The 21,736-nt window shown below is 52.1% G+C and overlaps 1 protein-coding gene across 1 annotated transcript in view; it reads left to right on the top strand.

Moving 5' to 3' along the window:
- The window catches only part of SLC6A2 (solute carrier family 6 member 2), a 44,002-nt gene that overhangs the window by 7,607 nt on the left and 14,659 nt on the right, over nucleotides 1-21,736 (top strand). The window contains exons 2-4 of the mRNA XM_021704620.1: nucleotides 4,210-4,341; nucleotides 6,251-6,488; nucleotides 18,816-18,954. Coding sequence (XP_021560295.1) covers nucleotides 4,210-4,341; nucleotides 6,251-6,488; nucleotides 18,816-18,954 — 509 coding nt within the window. The remainder of the gene's footprint in view (nucleotides 1-4,209; nucleotides 4,342-6,250; nucleotides 6,489-18,815; nucleotides 18,955-21,736) is intronic.

Raw genomic sequence — 21,736 nt, forward strand, 5'->3', positions numbered from 1 at the left:
GAGGCCAGGGGCCCACTGTCTGCAGGGCTGTGGACAGAGCTTAGACACGTGGATGCAAGAGTCCACACGTGTGTGTGGAAGGCCTTGCATGTCATTGGACAGCGCTGAGGTGGGGAAGAAGCAGGGTGCGGGCAAATGGGCTCCCCCCCACGCTATCACACTGCCGTGCAGAGCTATAAGAAGGGAGGATTCCAAAATTGAACCTTATAATAGAACCATCATGGAGGTCTAGTTGTCGAGGTAAGAAGACAGAGCATGTTTGATTTAAAAGGTATGGCCTGATGTGTCGTGTTGAAAAACGTGGCCACGTGGGGTGTAGATCTCCACGTTACTCTTGCCCCCGAACCCACCCATGCACCTGTGGGGAGCAGCACTGTCTCCTACAGAAATCTCACCCTCTCTTGCACCCTTATGTCTACTATGCCTTTGGAGTGTTCGGGGAGGGGGCACAAATCTGGCTAAGTATCGGCGTGGACCGAGGTTTTCATGGCGATCTGGTGAAAGCCACGGGCAGTGACCATCCATAGCTGAGCTATGGGGCACCAAGGAAATAGTTTTGTGGGTTTTTACTTCTTGGTATATCAGGGTGTGGCCAGAAGGCACAGTTTGAGGAATCCGGCCCCCAGCAGTCTGGGAAGTGGGTTCAGCTAGGTCTCAGGGGACCCTCCTCTCCTTCCTGCAGCCCCTCCCTGATCACACTCTCTCCACCTCACCCCAAATCCCCAGCAGGCCTGCGCCCTACCACCTCTAGCTGAGCCCCCTATAGGCGTTCGCTCTCCTTTCTCGAGCTCCTCCTCATTTGCCCTCCTCATCTGCCCGGGTGCATCCCACTCAGAACTTAGTGACCACTGGGCTCCCCTTCCTGAGGACTGCCATGGCATATGCACAGAAGATTCCAGAGCCCCTCTCTGACCAGTAGGGTTCCTCTATAGTGGTGGGGTATCGGGCAGTGTGCACTGGGCTAGAGGTGCTGGGACAGATGCTTTTCTTACTAAATTCATCCAAGGCCATTTGTCAGAGTCCCTTTTACAGCTGACGGTTCTTTTCCTCGTGTGTTTGTGGGCGTCAGTGTGCAGAAGGATCGTGAGTGTGCACAGGTATGCATCTGTGTACATGCATGTGGGCTGAAGGCTCAGGAGGTATGCCCCGTAGGGGCTTCTCCAGGTCTGCACACCAGCACCTGCACAACCAGAGCATTCCAGAATCAAGACAGGATAGTGGGCTGTGGCCCCTGAGGTTCTCCGCTCTCAGGACCCATGCGAGGCTGCTTGCAGCTGTTGCAAGGGACGGTCCTACACATGAAGATGTAGCAGGCCCGTGAGAATGTGGTGGTTGTAGGCCTTGCAGGACAGTAACTTCTAGAAAGTTTGCAATCCAGCCTCAGTTTCTCCAGGAGCTGCTGCAGGCCTGTTTCTAAGAGAGGCCTCCTCAGCTGACCTCAGTCACCCCTGAAATCCCTTTCCGGCTCTTCAGCTCTGCCCCAGCTTCCTCCAGATCTTTCTGCAAAGGGGTTTGGGCCAACTAGCTGGTCAACGTCTTCTTTGAGAATAAGGCACTGGCCACAGGGCAGCTTTCTGGTTTTTAACCACACTCAGCTGTTTCATCTTTCTGGAGGGTTCTGGGCTGTTGCCTCCTGAAGCGGTGGCCGGCCCACATCAAATGCATTCAGGAGAAGAGCCTCGGGCTTGTGCAGACCCATCCTCTTCCCTCCTTCTCTCCCTTGCTGGGACTCCCAGCCAGGCACAAGAGGAGATGAATCTCAGCCTAGGCAATCCACCTACCTGTTGGCAGGTGCCACCCAGAGGTGTAAGAGTTGAGAAAACTGGCCCAGGTGAGACACCTGGTTAGCTGGTTGACATTGCACTTTCCCTTTTGTTGTAAAAAAGAATGTCCTGTCAGCAACAGCAAACCGCAGGGCCGGGATCTGAGCCGTGATTCCCGGCTTTTTCCTTCCCCACTGTCCCTTGGGCCACCGACTTCAGTCTTCAGACCTGTTCAACAGTCGGATAGCTCTATGTCCTCTCCTCTCTGGCTGCTGTCTCCCAAGGGCAGTAGTAGGTGGCCACAGACGGAGTGGGGCTCAAAGAGATCCAGGTTTGAAGCTCAGCTGCATACTTCCTAGTCTGGACAAGCTACTTGACCGAGTTAGTGGTAACTCTCTCTCAGGGACGGTTTTACATGAATAATTAGTGTGTGGCTTAGCATGTAACAGGTACTCACCAATGTCACCACCACCAGCTACCTCCGTCAGCATCGCTGCCCCAACCGGGATTGCTGTCCCATCGTGGACAGACGTGGGTTCACGTGCCAGATCAGCCCTCTCTGTGTGGGAGAGGGGCAGGGGCGGAGTTTGAAAGCAGGAAATGAGGAGGGATCGAGAGACATGGGCGCCTGGGCATTGCAGAGAAGTCAGGCATGGACCAGGGGATGGAATATCAGGCCAGGGTATGACCAACAGACTAGACGGCTAAGCTGGCTCCAGATCCCCAGGGTCAGAACACCCTCCCCTCTAAGACCCTCTTTAGACTCATGGCCTTCACTGAGGCTGGAATGTTCTGGAATCTGCAAAATATGTTGGGAATGGCTCTGGAGCTCTGGAGGCAGGCAGACCTAGGCCTGAACCCCACACCCATCACTGACTGGCTGGGTGACCTTGTTCAAGTCACTTGATTTCCCCAAGCCTCAGTTCCCTCCTCTGAAAAATGGGTCTATCAGATTTTTCTGGGTAAGTCAGATGGGATCCCAGATGTCCAGTGCTTAGTGTCTCCTCGATACATAGGAGGTACTCACTTTCTGGTAGTTTCTTTCCTGTGCCCACATGCTGATCCATCTCTTGCTACAGAAGGGAGAGGTTTCTGAGCACTGAGGCCAACACTTCATGTTTTGTCCTTAAGAGCCCCGGGCTTCCTGAGGAGAAGCCCTGGGAAGAAAGTGGAGATTGACAGTCCGTCCTGGGCGTGTTTGACCCGGGGTGCCATGTGACTTCGCCATGATCCCCTGTAAAATCGAGAACCATCTCTGCATCTTAGAGTTGATGTGAAAAAGGAATGAGACCTTGCCCGGAAAGTGCCTGGAACACAGCCCAGGACGTTCCAGTCCTCATGCTACCGTCATGAAATATTTCCCAGTTTCTGCACTTTGCTGGTGTGGGTGGGCCAGAGAGCGTTTGGTTTCCAAGGTTACGGCATCTTAGCCAAAGGCCAGAGGCGGGGACGAGGTGCACCTCCAGCTGCGTCAGGGAAAGGAGTTGGCATTTGGCTTCGGTCCCGCTTGTAGCCGGGGCTGACATGGCACGTATCCCAGTGAGTCACCTCGTGACCTCAGAGCCCCCGTAAGCTCACCCCGGGGCTGCCGGGCACACGGAGAATCATCTCTGAAACTCACCCATGTCTCATCCCACCGGCAACTCTCTCGGGATGAGTCGCTGCCCCTTCCTTGCCAGGGGCCCCCTCTAGTTTCTGCGATGCTCTGGGTGGGCTCATTCCCTGCTCAGAGACTTGCTCCGGGGTTTACTTACCTTCAGCCCCTGTAGCAGGGTGAGCGAGCCTGACGCGCTGGAAGACCTGAATGCGAGTCCCGCTTCTGTCGCTTACAGGACTGATTCGACTCTCCTTCTCTGCCATCAGTTTCCTCCCGGGGGTGGGGGGACATAGCGACCCTGTCTGATTATGACTCTTAGTGAAACTGAGAATCCAGTGACCTGAAAATGAGACATATGGAAGCAAATTTAGAAACTCAATCATAGGTAACTTTGGGCACTGTCTCTCTCCCTCTCTGATCTCAATTTTCTGACCTCTACAAGGGGGCCTTGGGGCGATCGGCATCCCCCAGAGCGACGGTTCGCACAAGGAAAGGTTCTGCAGTTAGAGGAATCTGGTGAAGGCTGTACCTCTAAGCGTCCTCGAAGGCCAGAAGAATCCTGCAAGAAACAAGCCCATTCAGCTTTGATGAAGCCAGATTTTACTGCTCTGACCACAGAAGCTCATTAGCATGACTGATGGTTATTCTTGGTACCCCCACAATTATCAGTGTGGCAATTACTTGTATTCGTGGCTCTGTGTCCCTCTATTTATCTACCACAAAACACCTTCGGGAAGTGGCCTGGGAGCTGGGGAATGAGGACCTTGAAGCTCTGGCAGGTGCTCTGAGGGGCAGGCGCAAGGCTGGGCACGGGTCCGGGGGGTCACGTGCTGCCTCTGTGTCCTCCAGGTGCCTTTCTGATCCCATACACCCTGTTCCTTATCATCGCCGGGATGCCTCTGTTCTACATGGAGCTGGCCCTGGGCCAGTACAACCGAGAAGGGGCAGCCACAGTGTGGAAGATCTGCCCATTCTTCAAAGGTAAAGCATGGGTCGGGGGGAGTCCAAGGTTATCCAAAAGATTTCCTCGGTGCCCCTTGGAGAAAATGCTCCAGAGGTGGGATCTGAGGTAGACCAGCTCTCGGGCGGGGGTGGGGTTGGGGTTCATGGACATTGGCACGGTCAAGAGCATTCACCGCTCAGAGTTACGTGGAGAGCATTTGGTGTGTCAGGAACAGCTTAGCCTAGAAAGTCTAGAAACCTGGGGACCAGTCCAGCTTCTACCGCTGAGTGACCAGAGGGTGTCTGTTTCCCACGTGGGAAATATTTACGGGAGTGTCAGAAGTACCCAGCGCACCCCACTCTTCTCCGCTCACGCTCCCACGGCAGAGACATGGTAAACTGCTCATGGGCCTTTCTGGGCTCAGCTAGAAACCTGTCTCACGGTCCTTAATCCAGCAACCACCACTGATTGATCACAGTTGGGAGACGTGGTGAAGCCTGCTTGCATTTGGGACTTGGAGCACATCTGGAGAAAGTAGCCATAGCAACTGGCATTTCTTGGCCCCTGTACATCGATGAGAAGGGCATGGAGTCAGAATTAGTGCCTCCCAAGCGCTGGTTAGTGACCCAGGCCCAGATGGCCCTGAGGGCGGGTATGATTCCTGTGCGCCTTTATTCAGGTGGCACGTGTCTCCTGACCACCTTCTCTGTACTCGGTCCTGTAGTGGACACGGGCTGGTACAAGAGGCTTATAAGACATGTGTATTAGTTAGGATTTTTTAGTTTAATTCCCAGAAATCCCACTCAAAGTGGCTCTCATGTAGAAGAGAATTAATTGGCTTATGATACAGTAAAGTCCAAGGGTTTCTGGCTAGCTTCGGGTGCATCTTGATCCAGGTGCTTGAATAAGATGACCTGGAATCTCTCTTCACCTCTCTCCATCGGAAGTCAGCGTCAGCATCCATCTCAGGCATATTCTTCTCAGGTGCCAGCAAAACTGGCCATCGGCAACAACAAGATGACCTCCTACCAAGTTTAACAGTGACACAAGCTATCAAAGACACCTTCTATCATCCTTAAAGGTCCCAGAGAGGACTCTCATTGGCTTCATTTGAGTCATAGGCCCCTCTATCAACCAGTCCTTGTGGCTCTGGGCAAGCAGAAGTCTGAGTGGCCAGGCCTGAGGCATGTGCCTATAGCTAGGTTAAGGACGTGAGGGATTAGCCTTACCCAAACCTCACATGCTAAGGATGCTTGAGGCTACTCCCTTAGAGCAATGCTGCACAGGCAGGAAAAAATGTCTACTCGAGGCAAAGGCCTAGAACTAGCTAGCCCAAGAGGAGCTCCCTGTATCTTCAGGCAGATGGGATTGGCACACGCCCAAAGCAGATGGTTGAAAGTAGGGCCCAGTGCTCATCAGGGAGTTTGTTTGGGGTTCCCCAGAAGCAGGTCCTGAGACAAGGATTTGTGTAGGGAGTTATTTTGGAAGGTGATTCTAGGAAGGACTTGTAGGACCTAGAGAAGGGGAGTCAGCCAGTAAAAGGTGTGTCATCAAGCCCATTCCACCGTGGGCCAGGGGCTCATCCCCCCGGGGAGAGAGCATTAGCGGGCCTCACTGTTATTCGGCCCCAGGAGTGAGGGACGCGGGATACTCAGACTCCAGTGCCTTCATCCACTCCGGTACTTACATCCGGCGGCTGCTTGGGGGCAGTGAGGGCCTGGCCCTTCTGGCCTGCCTGATGAGGGGGCCGAGGGGCTCCAGGGGCCAGAGAGAGCACTCCGGCGAAGGCCTGGTGGGTTTCCACGGCCTACGGGTTGGGCTGCAGAGAAGGAGGGGCGGAGGGGTCGGGTCATGCCATGGTCGGAGCTGGCTCCCCAGGAGACGTGAGAGGCTCTGGGATGGGGCCTGGGGAAGCCCCCGCCTGAGCCCGCTCTGCCCCCCGCGCAGGAGTGGGCTACGCCGTGATCCTCATCGCCATCTACGTTGGCTTCTACTACAACGTCATCATTGCCTGGTCGCTCTACTACCTCTTCTCCTCCTTCACCCTCAAACTGCCCTGGACTGACTGCGGCCATTCCTGGAACAGCCCCAACTGCACTGACCCCAAGCTCCTCAATAGCTCCATGCTGGGCAACCACACCAAGTACTCCAAGTACAAGTTCACGCCCGCAGCGGAGTTCTATGAGTAAGTCATCGGCCGCGTGTCCTATTCAAATGGGCACACCAACCCCTGTGTGGGGCAGTTCCTGGGCCAAAGACTAAGGAAAACCCCCAGCCCTGGTTTGTAAGGTGTGCTGAGCAGCCAGCACCTGCTAGGAGCTGAGCATCCGGCCGTGGACAGGGCAGTGGCGGGCCCCGTGTTCACGGGAGAGTGGGGCTGGGGAGAAATGCACGAGTCAGCAGGTAGGGAAGCAAGAACGTTTTAGAGAGTCAGCGTGCCCTACATGAAATGAGACACATTGTCGGGAGTGTAAGTGCTTTCTTAAGGAACTAAACCCAGGTATGTGGTAGAAAGGGATGTTGGGGGGAGGGAGGAGCATTAGTTCAGGTGGTCAGGGAGGGCTTCTCTGAGGAGGTGACATGAGAACTGATGAAGCCAGTCAAGGGGACATGTATAGGGGCTCGGCCGATGGAGGTGTAGCTTGGACCCGAGCGGAACTGACCTCGAAGCTGTCTCTTGGCCGGCCCCATGCTGCTGTCTCTCTGGGATTCCAGCGGGGTGAGGAGCTAGAGCTTGTGAGTGAAATTTGGGAGGTGGGAGGCAGGCCAGCTACGTGCACCTCAGGAGAGGTATTTGGACCACGTGTGCGTGAGAGTCACCGACTGGTAGTAGAAGACAGAACATCTTTTTAAAAAGACACTTTTTTTTTAAAAGATTTTATTTATTTATTTGACAGAAAGAGAGACAGTGAGAGAGGGAACACAAGCAGGGGGAGTGGGAGAGGGAGAAGCAGGCTTCCTGCGGAGCAGGGAGCCCGACGTGGGGCTCGATCCCAGGACCCTGGGACCACGACCTGAGCTGAAGGCAGACGCTTAACGACTGAGCCACCCAGGCGCCCCAAAAAGACACTTTTTATATTGATACCATTTTAGAGACAGAAAGTTATAAAAGTAACCCACAGAGCTCTTGTATACCCTCCACCCACTTGGCTCCTTATAGAACCAGAGTGCAGTGATGGAAATCAGAAAATTAACGTTCATATGCTGTTAACTAACCTGCTAAATTCAGACCTTTTTTTAAAGTTCATCAGTTTTCCCACTCATGTCCTTTTCCGGCCCAGGATCTGCTTCCCCTTACTCTCCAATCTGTGGGAAGTCTTTGGTCTTCCCTTGAGTGTCATCTGTACAAGAGCCCTCCGTGTGGATTGGTTTGCTCTTTTCTCCTGGTTAGACTGAGTTTAGGCATTTGGGACAAGAATACTGTAGAGATGGTGCTGCGTCCTTTCCAGTGCGCTGGATCGGGGGGTGGTACATGATGCCAGTCTCTTATTACAGGGACGTTAACCGTGATGGCTTGGCTAAGACCATAGCAGCCAGCTTCCTTCTGTGTGGAGAGAGCATTATTCCTTTCGTCATTCACAAATGTCTTCCGTGGAGCCACTTGAGGTTATCTAAATATCTTGTTTCTCATCATACTTCGACCCACAATTCTTGAGCATCCTTCAATGAGTCTTGCAAGCAAAGATGATTATGATAGCGTTTGTCTGATGGTGATTTTTCTATTCCCATCATTCTCCCTAGATTAATTGATTGGAATTCTTTTGTAAGGAAGAGCTGTCCCCTATTTATTCATTCATTCGATCACTCATTAATTCATTTTTTTGAGATACAATTGACATGTAACATTATATTAGTTTCAGGTGTACAGTGATTAGAAACACATATATATTGCAAAATGATGACTACAGTAAGTTCAGTTAACATCCATCACCGCACGTAATTACAAATTTTTTTCCTTGCGATGAGAGCTTTTCAAGATCTACTCTCTTAGCAACTTTCAAATATACAGGACAGTATTGTTAACTGGAGTCACCTTGCTGTATGTGACATCCCCAGGACTTATTGATTATATAGTTGGAACTTTGTATCTTTTGACCCCCCCTCACCCTGTTTGCCCACTCCCACCCCCTGCCTCTGGCAACCACCAGTTGATCTTCTTTATCTATGAGTTTGGGTTTTTTTTTTTAAAGTTTAGGTTCCACATATAAGTGAGATCATATATTATTTGTCTTTCTCTGTCTGACTTATTTCACTTGGCGTAATGCCCTCAAGGTCTATCTGTGTTGTCACAAATGGTAGGATTTTCTTCTTTTTTATGGCTGAAATTGTGCATATATACCATGGTGTGTGTGTGTGTGTGTGTGTGTGTGTGTGTGTGTGTGTCACTTTCTCCCCCTCCCCCACACGGACACACAAACACACTCCATCATTTTTATACATTCATGCATCCGTGGATGTCTTGTTCCCATGTCTTGGCTATTGTTCATAATGCTGCAGTGAACGTAAGGGTGCAGGGACCTTTTTGAGTTAGTGTTTCCACTTAAGTACCCAGCAGTGGAATTGCTGGGTCATAGGGTAGTTCTATTTTTAGCTTTTTTTTTTAAAAAAAAGATTTTATTTATTTATTTGACAAAGAAAGAGAGAGCATGAGCAGGGGGAGGGGCAGAGGAAGAGGGAGAAGCAGACTCCCCACGGAGCAGGAAGCATGACATGAGGCCGATCCCAGGACCCCGGGATCATGACCTGAGCTGAAGGCAGATGCTTAACCGACTGAGCCACCCAGGCGCCCCTATTTTTGACTTTTTGAGGAGCCTCCATACTGTTTCCCACAGTGGCTGCACCAGTTTGCATCCCCAACCCCAGTGCATGAGGGGTCCCTTTTCTCCATCCTCAGCTCTTGTTATGTCTTGTTTTTTGATGGTGGTCATTCTAACAGGTAGGAGGTTCTGATAGCTCATGGTGGTTTTTGTTTTTTTTTTAAGATTTTATTTACGAGAGAGAGAATGAGAGACAGAGAGCATGAGAGGGAGGAGAGTCAGAGGGAGAAGCAGACTCCCCGCTGAGCAGGGAGCCCGATGTGGGACTCGATCCCGGGACTCCAGGATCATGACCTGAGCCGAAGGCAGTCGCTTAACCAGCTGAACCACCCAGGCACCCCTCTCATGGTGGTTTTGATCTGCATTTCCTCGTTCACTCATTTATGTATGTACGGGCTCGTGGATGGTTATTTTATTCTGTGGTTTTAAATCCAGAACCACTGACATTTATTTTGTGGTTCCCTTGAATCCTGTCATCCTCTAGTCCATCCTTTTATGTCTTGAGGTGGGTGATGGTCAACTTGTCTTCAGCCACCTAGTGGAAAATGTTTGCATGGCGGCGGCAGGCTCCTGAGAATGGAGCATGGACTGTCTTTATTCCTGGGTTGGGGGGGGGGATCCCCACTTTAACAATCTCGACACGAGTGTCAGCAGATAGGCAGGAAGTCCTGTTACAAGCCGCAGCGTGGGACAGGGAAATGCCACTGGGACCTCACTGTCAATGTGCACGTGGTCTGGAGTAGGATGTGGCAAACTTTCTATAAAAGACCAGATGGCAAATATTTGGGGCTTTGAGGGCCTTCTATGTCTCTTGCCTATTCTGCTTTATTTCCTTTTATCCTTTCAAAAGATAAAAACCATTCTTAGCTCACAGGCCACAAGCCTGGATTTGACTTGGGAGATTCCTGGTCTAGAGAGGTTCTCTATCTGTGCAGTTCAGTGAAGGAGCCCCATGTGGCCAGTGGAGCCGTGGAAACGTGGCCAGTGTGACCGAAGAGTTACATTTTTAAATGTTACTTAATTTTCATCAATTTACCTTTAAAGAGTTGCATGTGGCCGTTGGCTACCACCTTGGACAGTTGAGGTCCAGAGGATGAGAAAAGATAGATTCATAAAAGCAGAATGCTAGGACCAGCGTCCATCAGTCTGACAGATTCTCTACCCCAAGGACCTGGGAGTGAGTCCTGATTATCTGGAGATTAGGGTTCCTTTAGGCCAGTTTCCACCCCTGCCATCTCAGGGTGATGGGGCCAAGGCGATACGGTTTGGTTAAAAGTGGCCTCTGGAAAGTCTGCTGCTTCCTGGAGCTCAGGGGAATTAGGGGCTCAGGACCCACACCGACCCTCCGTGAGCCCTTGCAGCAAATTTGCTAAGGCTCCCCACCCTGCATGCCCTCCTCCCTCCCTCTGTGTATCCTATGGATTTCCAGCAGGCACCTGCAAAACTATGTAGGTTTCGGAATCTGGGGGGGAGAGGGTCCATCGTTGTCATCAGATTCAAAGCACATCTGCAGGCCCCCAAGGACCGAAGCATTGCTGTTACTTACAGTGAACATCTGTTCTCACAGCAGTGTCCTTCCTGTCTCCCTTGCTGTCCCGTGAACAGCTCATCGCTCACGATGTGCATCCAGCTTTCTGCTGACTTTCTTGGATGCATGACTTCAATGGAAGCTCACACCCACCCCATGAGGTTTCTGTGACGCTTTCCCTCAGTGCACACACGAAGGGGCTGTGAACATTAGCTTCATTTGCAGATGAGACCGTGAAGCACTGGCCCACGGCCCCCACGGCCCATGCTGTGTCGAGCCCAGATTCGGGCCCAGACCTCCATGAGTGAGCACCTGCTTCCACTTTGCCCCTACGAGCACCCCTCTCCTCACCCCAGCCCCTGCCTTGCTAGGCAGTGAAATCCAGAGCCTGCCGTCATCCTAACCCCTGGCTTGTATTGCATTCTCGCCATTATCAATGGTCATTATTACTCAGAAATGTTGTCATAGTCACAACTCACATTTGTCTGGCTTAGGATATGTCCCTGTCATTGCGCACAGTGGCTTTTCATCCTGACCACTGTGGTCTAGAATTATTCTTGTTCTATGGCTGAGGGAACAAACAGGCCCACGCAGGAAATGACTTGTCCAGGATCATGCAGTTTAGAGGTGGCATCTGAAGTGGGTTTGAACCCAGGCAGTCTGGGAGGAAAGGCCAAGCTCCCAGCCCAGTGGAGCGATTCTGAACCACGTGGAGAGCTTTAAAACACACAGATGCCTGGACCCTATATCCAGAGTCCCTGATTTCGTGGGTCTGGGTGCAGCCAGGGCATGGGGACTCTTATGAACAGCTCCTCGGGAGACTCTGATATCATAGCTACTCTGCTTTCCTATCTCAGAGCAAGATTCTTCCTGGTTCAGGCTGACATCCCAACAGGGTCCTGTCGTGGGAAATCGAGGAGTGGGGCCTCAGAAAATTCCAGAACCTTTGGGGAACTTACAGGTGGAGGTTTTAGGCCTCCGTAGTTTATGAGTGTACTTTGGACCAGAAGGCAGCAGAGGAGGGTAGTGCTGCTGATACAGGCCATTGGCTCCTCGTTCTCCCCTTCATCATCTCATGCTAAAGGAAAAGGCATGATTTTTCTTTTTGCTCTTGGCAACCCTTATCCTTGTAAATTAAAATGGAAAACGATAGTGTCGGTCGTCTCTAGTCTAGTCATTATTTGGTTCCTTTGCTGGCGTCTAAATGGCCAGCAGGACTGCCCCAGCGGAGACCCCCACCCAGCAGGAGAGAGAGGCCAGTTAGGTTTTGAGACCTAGATTACTTCAGCTACGGCCCTAAACTTCTTCCAGGCTTGGCTCAGCTGTGAGCAGAATGTGGTGGAGGAAGATGACATTCTTCCGTGAGCGGGGCCTGGGGACTGGGGGCCTGGGGTGGGGAGCAGCATCCGGGGCTTCTTTCAGCAGCTCTGTGCTCCGCAGGGCTCACCCCCGGCCCCGGTCCCTGCAAGCTTTCCAGCAGGCACCACGCATCTCTTCACACCAAGCCCCACCTAGTTTGCAGAGATGGCGGAGGTCGAAATTACACGTATCTCCCAAATAAGAAGGTGGTGGGTCAGTCAGGTTTTTAAGGAAGGGGCAGAGCTGGGATCCCAGCCCAGGTGGTCTGGGCCAAGGCTCCCACCCTGCACCCCAGGCTCTCCTGTCTTCCTCCTCCATCCATTTGGGACCTGCGTACTGGAGTCTCTGTGGGTGGGCAGAAGCCCTTCTATGCACCTCTTTCTCACCTTGAGCTGCCTTTTCTTTGAAGTCACTAAGTCAGGAGCCGCTACTGGATTTTTTTAATGGCACATGGCTCTTTTATTTCAGTGTTTCTGCTTTAAAAGAGTCACCCCATCTCAATCCGGGGAGGCAGCAAGGAGGACTCCCAATGCCAACCCTGAGGAGGCCAGGTCCTTTTTTTCTCTTTCCCCAGAGCCTGCTGGCCAATTTTGTTGCCATCTTGTACTCATTTAGGCTGACGATGGATTGAAAACATCATCCAAGGGAACAAAACCGCTCTTCTCCCCAGGCCCCAGGCCTGAAGCCAAGCAGCCAGCGGCTAAAAAGAAAGCCTGATGCTCTGTAACTTTATCTGTAAAAGGGCACCCTTGGTGAACATGCTCGGGACGCAGAAAACGTCTACCCCCTGCCTGTCCCTGGTGGGGCAGAGAAGTCTCCCTCCACCCCAGCGCTAATCCTCTGGGCTCAAATGTCAAGGAAGAAACTGAGCCCGTTTGGCCCACAGACTTCGGAAAACCTGGACCATATACTTTACAATGATTCATTTTCATTAAACTGCTGGAAAAGTACAACAAACCCCAGTTAGTTGTGCTAACCCCTGAGGCTTGAGCCTGCTGGGGAGAGAGGCTGGGTTCACATTTCTTTTCCTGGGAATCCGCTCAGGAGTCCTGCCTTTTCACTGGCGAAATATCTAGGCAAGCCCCGAGAACCTGAACCTGGTCTTCACATGCACGTGGGGACCTTTCGACCCTCTGGCTGGACACTGGCGTCATTTTAGCAAGTTTCAGGCCAAGTACAGTGGGTCCAGTGCCTTTTATCATCATTTTAATAGTCAAATGGGCCAGATGGTTAGCGACACCATTCAACCCTCAACCCATTGAAAACAATGAAGAAGGAGAATGAAGAGTCAGATGGCTTCAGACCTGATTCTGGTTCTCTATCTTTTTGGATAGGCCCACCCTCTCTTCTTCTTCTTCTTCTTCTTCTTCTTCTTCTTCTTCTTCTTCTTCTTCCTCTTCGTCTTTGTCTTCGTCTTCGTCTTCGTCTTCTTCCTCTTCCTCTTCCTCCTCCTCCTCCTCCTCTTCTTCCTCTTCTTCTTCCTCTCCTCTTCTTCTTCCTCTCCTTCCCTCTTCTTCCCTCTTCTCTTTCCTCTTCTCTCCTCTTCTCTCCTCTTCTCTCCTCTTCTTTCCTCCTCCTCCTCCTCCTCGTCCTCCTTCTCTCTCCTTCTCTTCTTTCCCCTCCTCCCCCTCCCTCTCCTCCTACCTTCCTCCTCCCCATCCTTCTCCCCCCAGCCCCCTCTGTCTTTCTCTAGGGCATAGGAGAGGAGCCTAAGTCAGGGCATCATTTTGAGTTGACACTAGCCAGGCAGATAAATCGGGCCAGGAAGTGTGTTCTAGATGGAAAGGAACAGAAAGTTCCAAGGCCCAGAGCAACATGAGCCTCAGAGGATGGAGAAATGAGAGTGGCTGGCCATGGCCAGGAGTCCAAGGAATGGTGAGCTAGGACAGGGGATGCCCTGGGCAGGGGACAGTTAGGAAAGGCCTCAGGTTCTGGAAGGCTTATGTTTTTATCCTTTGGACCAGGATTTCATAACCTCCACATTTTTAGCATCACAGGCTAGGAAATTCTCTGTTGGGGCAGGGTTGTCCTGTGCACTTGGGATGTTTAGTAACATCTCTGGCCTCTGCCCACGAGAGAGGAGCAGCATCTCCCTCCACTCCAGATTGACAACCCAGAAATTGCCGAACATCCCTGGGGAGCTGGGGCCAAAACTGCCCCAGGGAGAAGCACTGATGGAGGTGATAAAGAGCCTTTGAGGACTGGGTGGGAGAGGGACCGATTAGGACAGTCAGACGGATGGTTCTACAGCAGCCCAGACTGGAGTTAAGGGGCCATGGAGAGACTTGGGTATTGGGGATGCAGGGAGATTTCTGTAACAGTCCAGGGGGAAGAGAATGTGGGTCTGGCCTGGGACACGGCTGAAAGGGTGGGGACGTTGGTAGCAGACCAGGAGGCAGGGTTAGGAGGGCCAGACACAGAAGTTGATTGCATGGGGCAGATGCAGGTGGGTGGTTTAAAGCTACAACGTCTGGTGGGGGGCCTCAGGGATGGGGGCCGTCCGGGGAAGGGGTATGTGGGCCTTTGTGGGCCACACAGCTTTGCCCATTCACTCATACTTGCTCACCTGCAGACACATACGCCCATCCACATCCCCCTCTGTCCCTCTCTCCCTCTGCCACACCTCTGCACCTCCTCTCAGCTCACCTGCTCCCCCACACCTGGCAGAGAAGGTACCAGCCACCCCCCTCCCCGGGAACCTGCCGGCTGACTTCCTGGGGCTAACTCCCTCGGTCATTTTGGGGACACTCCTTAGCTCCTTTGCTGCTCCTTGAAGGCTGGGACTGGCTCGTGATAGTTACTATTACCATATAGTAATTGTGAAGCATATCCTGAGTTCTAGGTACTGTCTCAGGTTCTGTGATTTCATCCTCATGAGAAGCATTTTCCTGAGAAAGGAAAGGGCTCAAGATGGGGGATGTTTGCACCAGCTTCTGTGCCCACCCCCCAACCCCACGGGAGCTCCATGTGGCTGGAGCCCACACCTGCTTGTCCACAGCCGTTCCCCGGCCCCCAGCACTGCCTGCCTGCCTCACTGCAGACGTGCAGAATGAGTTTGCGCAATCAGAGGAAGGATTCAGGCCGCCGGTCGCCGGTGGCAGGGCCAGGGTGGGAGCCCAGGTCTGTCTGACCCCCGTTTGGGGCCATGTTCTTCTAATTGCCTTCACGTTCTTGCAAATAGACCTCAATTTGGAATGGATGAATAAATGAACACATGAGTTCACGCACAAGGGCAGTGGTGGCCTCCTCAAATGCAGTCACCTGCCCAAGGATAAGCTAACCAAGTTTCCAGACTCGGGGTGCACTTTCCTCACAAGCCCAGCATCTTCCAGGGTCTAATGCACTGCTCCAAGCGAGCACAGCCCTCTGCCTCTGATTCTGTGGGCTCCTCTGATCCCCACGCATACAAAATAGTCCAAGCCCACATTTTATGAGTCTCTCTGAGCCTTTTCTTTCCCCTTAGGCACAGAAAGCCAATTTTATTTTGCCAGGAAAGTAAAGACAGTTTCTGGAAGACTCTTGCTCTAACAAAAACCTGTAATTTGGGCAGACCTATTGTTTGGGGGGCGGGGGGCAGGTTCTCAGCTTTGGCTGCCCAGGAGAATCTCCTGGGGAATTTAAAAGATGCTGGTGCCCAGGCCCATTCCCCCATGGGATCTAAGTTAATTGGTTGAGAGTGGGGCCCAGACATCAGGAATTGTTAAAAAGATCTCTGCGTGATTCAGATGTGCAGGGTGAGAAGTTGATAGGCCTCCAAGTGACATTCTCCGTACCTTGAATTTCTCTTTTGGGGGGAGTGGGTGAGGAGGAAGAGGAGGGAAGGGAGGAGGGGTGGTTGGGGGGTAGAGAGACAGAGATACAGACAGGCAGAGAGACAATTGACTACCCCCCCCCCAGTTTATCCACTGTGGGCGTGCAAAGTTTTGCCATTAGGGTGTTGTTCTTTTGAGTTAAAGCACTCCTCTAGGGAAGGACAATATATCATGCTACTTTTATTTTTTTTTTAAAGATTTTATTTATTTATTTGAGAGAGACAGAATGAGAGACAGAGAGCATGAGAAGGAGGAGGGTCAGAGGGAGAAGCAGACTCCCTGCCGAGCAGGGAGCCCGATGCGGGACTCGATCCCGGGACTCCAGGATCATGACCTGAGCCGAAGGCAGTCCCTTAACCAACTGAGCCACCCAGGCGCCCCTATCATGCTACTTTTAGCCTTTAACACTAGTCACCCTGGACAGTGTGAGGGACCTGGACAGAAGGGAGAGGACCCCTCCAGGTTGGGGGAGGAGCTGCTGAGAGAAGTGAGGGCCTGTGGGAGGCTGACCCTCTGTGCTCCCTGGTTCCTCTTGGGTGGGTCCTGGGTCTCATTTTTTAGAAGATGGATTATTGGATTCAGCAAGAAAGGTTGTGAGCAGGTGTTCCTGATCCAACAATCTGCTCTGAGCTAACAAGCCGAACCGTCGGGCCCGGGCTTAGCACTGGGGACCCAGAGATGGCTCATCCACCTCCTTACCCTAGGGAGAGCTCTGCATGCAGCCGGCCCTCATGTGGCAGGAGCAGGCGTGGCTTGGGAAATGAGCCAAGAGCCACAAGAACGGGAAGGGTTGAAAGATCCCTGCCACGGGGGAGTCATGGAGGTCTCCCAGAGGAGATGACATTGGAGCGGGGGCCTTGGAGGGTATTGGTAGTTTGTCGCCTCTGAGTGCAGGGTGCAGTGGAGGTGTAGACACTGGTTCTGGGTGCCCTTGAAGCTCTCAGCTCCTAACCCTTGTCACACTTTATTGTGATTTTGCTCGTAATGCTGCCTCTGGTGCTAGAATGTAAGCCCCCCACACAAGGCATCGTGTGCAGCTGAGGCCCAAGATGCACTGAGGGACGAATGATCTGGGTGCAGGGGGACACCTTCCCAGGCTGTCCCCCTTCCAGGGCAACAGTTCTGCTTTCTTTGTCTTGCAGGGATACGGAATTGTGGGGGGGGGGGGGGTTTCCTCCCTCCCCTGGGACCTGGTCTATTACTATATCAGTTGGTCTCACTTGACCTTCGGTTTGATCCTAATGACTTGGATTAGATTCTAACTAGCAGCTGGTCATTTTCTGTGCAATTCTACTGTTTCTTCACTGAAGATTGAATGAGGAACCCCAGTAGTCTCAAACCTCATTTTTCTTCTATTTGTTTGTTTTCCTTACTTTCAAATACCCCACTTTTTATCGAAGGATACTTCATATTATAAGTATTATCAAGAAGTGCATGTCACTGGGGCGCCTGGGTGGCTCAGTTGGTTAAGCGGCTGCCTTCGGCTCAGGTCATGATCCTGGGGTCCTGGGATCGAGCCCCGCATCAGGCTCCCTGCTCCGCAGGAAGCCTGCTTTTCCCTCTCCCTCTGCCTGCCTCTCTGCCTACTTGTTCTCTCTCTATCTCTCTGTCAAATAAATAAATAAAATCTTTTAAAAAAAAAGAAGTGCATGTCACTGAGGGATGGTTCAGGAATGTCACAGCCTGAGCACAACCATGTGACCAGCACCCAGATCAAGAAACATAACTGGCAAGTGTCCCAGAAATTCCTACAGTGTCCCTTCCCATTCTGTACACCCGTCGTCCCCGCCCCGGGAGCACATGCCCTTCCTGACTTCTAACTCCTCAGGTTAGTTTTGCCTGTTGTAGTTTATATGAGTGGAATTAGAAAGTACCGACTTCCTTGGGTTTGGTTTTGACTTCGTTTTTTTTTTAAGATTTTATTTATTCATTTGAGACACAGAGATACAGAGAGAGAGCACGAGCAGTGGGAGAGGCAGAGGGAGAGGGAGAAGCAGACTCCCCACTGAGCCAGGAGCCCGATGTGGGGCTCGATCCCGGGACTCCGGGATCATGACCTGAGCTGAAGGCAGACGCTTAACCGACTGAGCCATCAGGCGCCTCTTGGTTTTGACTTCTTTCTCACAGGATTTTTGTGAGAGGTCCATCCACAGAGAGCTAGTTGCCTCCTGTTATTCCATTTTATGAATGTATCATAATTGATGCATTCTACTGTCGATGGGTATTTGAGTATTTTTTCAGTTTGAGGTGATGGTGGTTCATGCTGCTGTGAACATTCTAGAACACGTGTTTTGGTGAACATATATACACATTTCTGTCGAGTACATACCCAGGAATAGGATTGCTGGGGCACGGGATATGCGTACCTTTAACTTAGTGCCCATTCCCAAAGAGAAGAAATGTTTATTCTCATCTTAGTCCCTAGACAGGCATGCATAAACTCAGCAACGTGAACATTTGGGACTGGATATAATTCTTTGTTGTTAGAGGCTGTCCTGTGCATTGTAGGATGTCCCAGGTCATGATCCTCGGATGTCAGGAGCACAGCCTCCCTCCCTAATTCATGACCTTCAAAGAGGTCTCCACACCTTGCCGAATGTTCCGTTGTCTCCCCGGGGTTGGGGGCAGGTCAGAATTACCCCATCACTCCGCTGCTCTAGGCTGTGAGCACTTGAAGGGCCGGGACTTTTCCTGTTATTTCCCCGCCATCTCCCTAGGACCAGGCGTGCTGGTGGCACTCAAGAGGTTTGTGTTATTGTTTCGAAAACAGACGTGAGGGGAAGACTTGCTCTGCTGGCCCAGGGCGGGCCCGTCCCCGGGACTGGCCACCACTGAGCAGGGCAGGCCCACGCAATGCGGGGCAGGGGCTGACGCAGCCCAAGGCCAGTCTCCATCGGTGGGCATTGTCGGGGACTGGCCCGCGGCCACGGCCTCGGTCATCCTGTCTGATGACACCGTCCCCGCCCCCCCGGCCCCCTCCCCTCTCCTCTGGGCAGGCGTGGCGTCCTGCACCTGCACGAGAGCAGCGGGATCCATGACATCGGCCTGCCCCAGTGGCAACTCTCACTCTGTCTGATGGTCGTCGTGGTCATCCTGTTTTTTAGCCTCTGGAAAGGAGTGAAGACATCAGGAAAGGTAATATCTTTGTTTCTATTTAAGTTGGGACGTGGCCCTGAAAGAGAAGGTCTTTTTTTCTGGCTGTCACTAGATGGTCAGCAAAAAGCAAAGGGTGGGAGGAGTGGAGATCCGGAGCCTGGGTTTGCCCCCATCCCGGCTCTGCCACTGGCTGACTGGGAGGCCCGCGACAAGTCCCTTCCCTTCCCGAAGCCCAGGACTCCCTCCTCCAGGGCTGAGGGGGTACATCAGGCCTCCATTCTTCTCCACCAAAGCTCCCAGGGATTGGGACACCCCAAGGGTCTTGGGAAAAAGCCTCAAGTGACCTATTGACACGTGTTTGATAAATCACAAATTCTGGCCTAAAAGCGGATGCACATTTGCACCCTTCTCTGGAATATAACCGTTTCCTTCACTATCAAATCCATGCACTTTGTCCAGCAGAGTACTGAGTGCCTGCAAGGGCCTAGGTTTCCTGGGAAGAGGGGCATGGTGGGGGAGGAGGGCCTCCAGAGTCGGCATTCTGACCTGGGTGACACCTCCCCCCCCACCCCTGGCTTCAGTCCCTCGGGGGGAGTACACACATCTCATGGCCCATGTTGATTCTGAGCCCGGGGAACATCAGAACAACCCCATTTGGACCCTGTGGGATCCATGTGGAGCTCCACTGTCTTAATGAGGCTATAGGTGAGAAATGGTTTTTCCAGTGTTGTGATTAGCTACTGCTGTGTAACAAAACAGCCTGAGACGTAGTGATGTAAAAGAACCATTTGGTACTTCTCATGATGCTGTGGGTTGACTGAGATCCGATAGGTGGGTCTTCTGCTCCATGTGATGTTGCCTGGCTCCATATCTGGGGGCTTGGCTGAGCTAGAATGTCCAAGATGCTGCACACTCATGGATGGTAGTTGGTCCTGGCTAGGAGCCCAGCTGGAGCCATCAACCAGAGCGTCTTGGGTTGTTTCCACAAAACCTCTCCAAGTGGCTTGGGCTTCTCGCAGCATGGCGGCCGAGTTCCAAGAGCAAGTTCCAGGCAGACAAGCCCCAGTGTGCAAGTAGCTCTTCCCATCTCTGCTTGCATCATGCTTGCTGTTGGCCCAATGGCCAAGACAAATCTTGTGGTAAAGCCCAGAGTCAGTGTGGGAGGGGACTAACCCAGGGGCGAGTTCACTGGGGGTCACGAGGCAACAGTCTACCGTAATCAGGCAAGTGGGACTTTGTGAGAAGCCTCATTAAACAAGTGACTGGGCAAGTGGCATGCATCAGGGTGATCTCTGGTATTCCTAGAGTCCTTGGTCATGCCATTGAGAGCAAAGGTAGTGGCAGGGGACCGGCAGCCCGTGGGGCAGAAATCTGTCAAGAAAGGCTTGACATGGAACCTCCTGTCTGCATGTTGAAGACACAGTGTCTGCCCCAAGGAGGAACCCAAATAAAGTGCAGACCAGGGCTGCAAGCAATTCTGAGATAGAGCAAAACCAGGCGAGGACCACTATCATCCCAGCACCTGGCACATAGTAGGTCTTCAGTAAGTATTTAGCGAAGGATTCATGAGGAAAGGAAGGAAGGTAGGAAGAAAGGAAAAAGGGTGGGTGGATAAATAAGTTGGGGAGCCTCGCTGAGTGTTCTTTTGAATTCAGTACAGCGTATTAAGCCTTTATGGACACCTACTGTGTGCCGGGCTTGAAGCTAGTACTAGTGATGTAGGAATAAACGAGGCATGGCCCTTCTCCAGTTGCTTATCATCTTATGTGCATTACAGACAGGCATGGGTCACCCAGTGTGACTGTCTCTTGAGTCTTCATCCAGAGACACACGTGTGTGCCCCTCGAAATAAACAGTAATGGTCACAAACTGTACGCACACTGTTCTACGTTTTGCCTTTTTTTTTTTTTTTTTTTTAAATTTTTTGACTTGACTTTGGAGATCATTTCGTATCAGGTACTCAGGTTCCATTTTAACTGAAGTACAAACTGGACGTTTCACTTAATCAGTTTAGCGGATCACCACAATTTTTTGACAAGGAAACGAACCGGAACGCATTGCACACAGTAAAGTCGGAGCTGGCTTGTGGGGTTTGGATTTTAGCTATAGCAATCCGCGTGTTTGCATGTGTTTTGTGTCGGTATGCAAGGTGCTTATTACCGTGAGTTGTCACGGTGAAAAAAGTGAGAGATCCTGCATCAGCATGTGCTCTTTGAGCTAAAGACCATGGAGAAGGTGGCGTTTGGCCCAGGTCTCTAAGGACAGGAGCAGATAGGGACGGGGCAGAGGGAGGGGATTTTCAGCGGGAGGAACCACCCGAGTAAAGCCACAGAGGTGCTGAAGCCCCAGTCCAGCCTTGTCCAGCCCCTCTGCGCCTTTCCTGGGTATCAGGAGCCGGTGGGAGAATTGCAGGAGTATGAGCTTTACTACCGCATCTGACCTGGACGTGAGGCCCCCACAGCTCCTGATATTACATTCCAAGATGAAATGCCCTGTAGCCATTGCCGGAGTTGGAACAGCCGGCCCTTCCTAGCGTAGCCCTTTGTCAGGAGCTGAGCAGTTGTTGTCTGCAGGGAGACTGATGATAAGAAGGCGCAGAGCTGAGCTTGCTCAGTTCCTCTTTGCAAAGGCACCTTCGAGGAGTCATGCCCTCCCCTTTGGAGTGTGAGGAGGGGCCAGCGGCAGTGGCAGGAATGTTGCCCTAGGGAAACCCCCCCACCAGGTGGAAACGAGTCATACTGCAGCCACAGCCCACATTTTCCGTAAATCCCCCCAAAGGAAGCTGCGGTCCACATTTTGCGTAAATCTTCCAGCTTTCTGG

This window comes from Neomonachus schauinslandi, chromosome 16 (genome assembly GCF_002201575.2).
Source record: "Neomonachus schauinslandi chromosome 16, ASM220157v2, whole genome shotgun sequence".
NCBI classification, from domain to species: domain Eukaryota; kingdom Metazoa; phylum Chordata; class Mammalia; order Carnivora; family Phocidae; genus Neomonachus; species Neomonachus schauinslandi.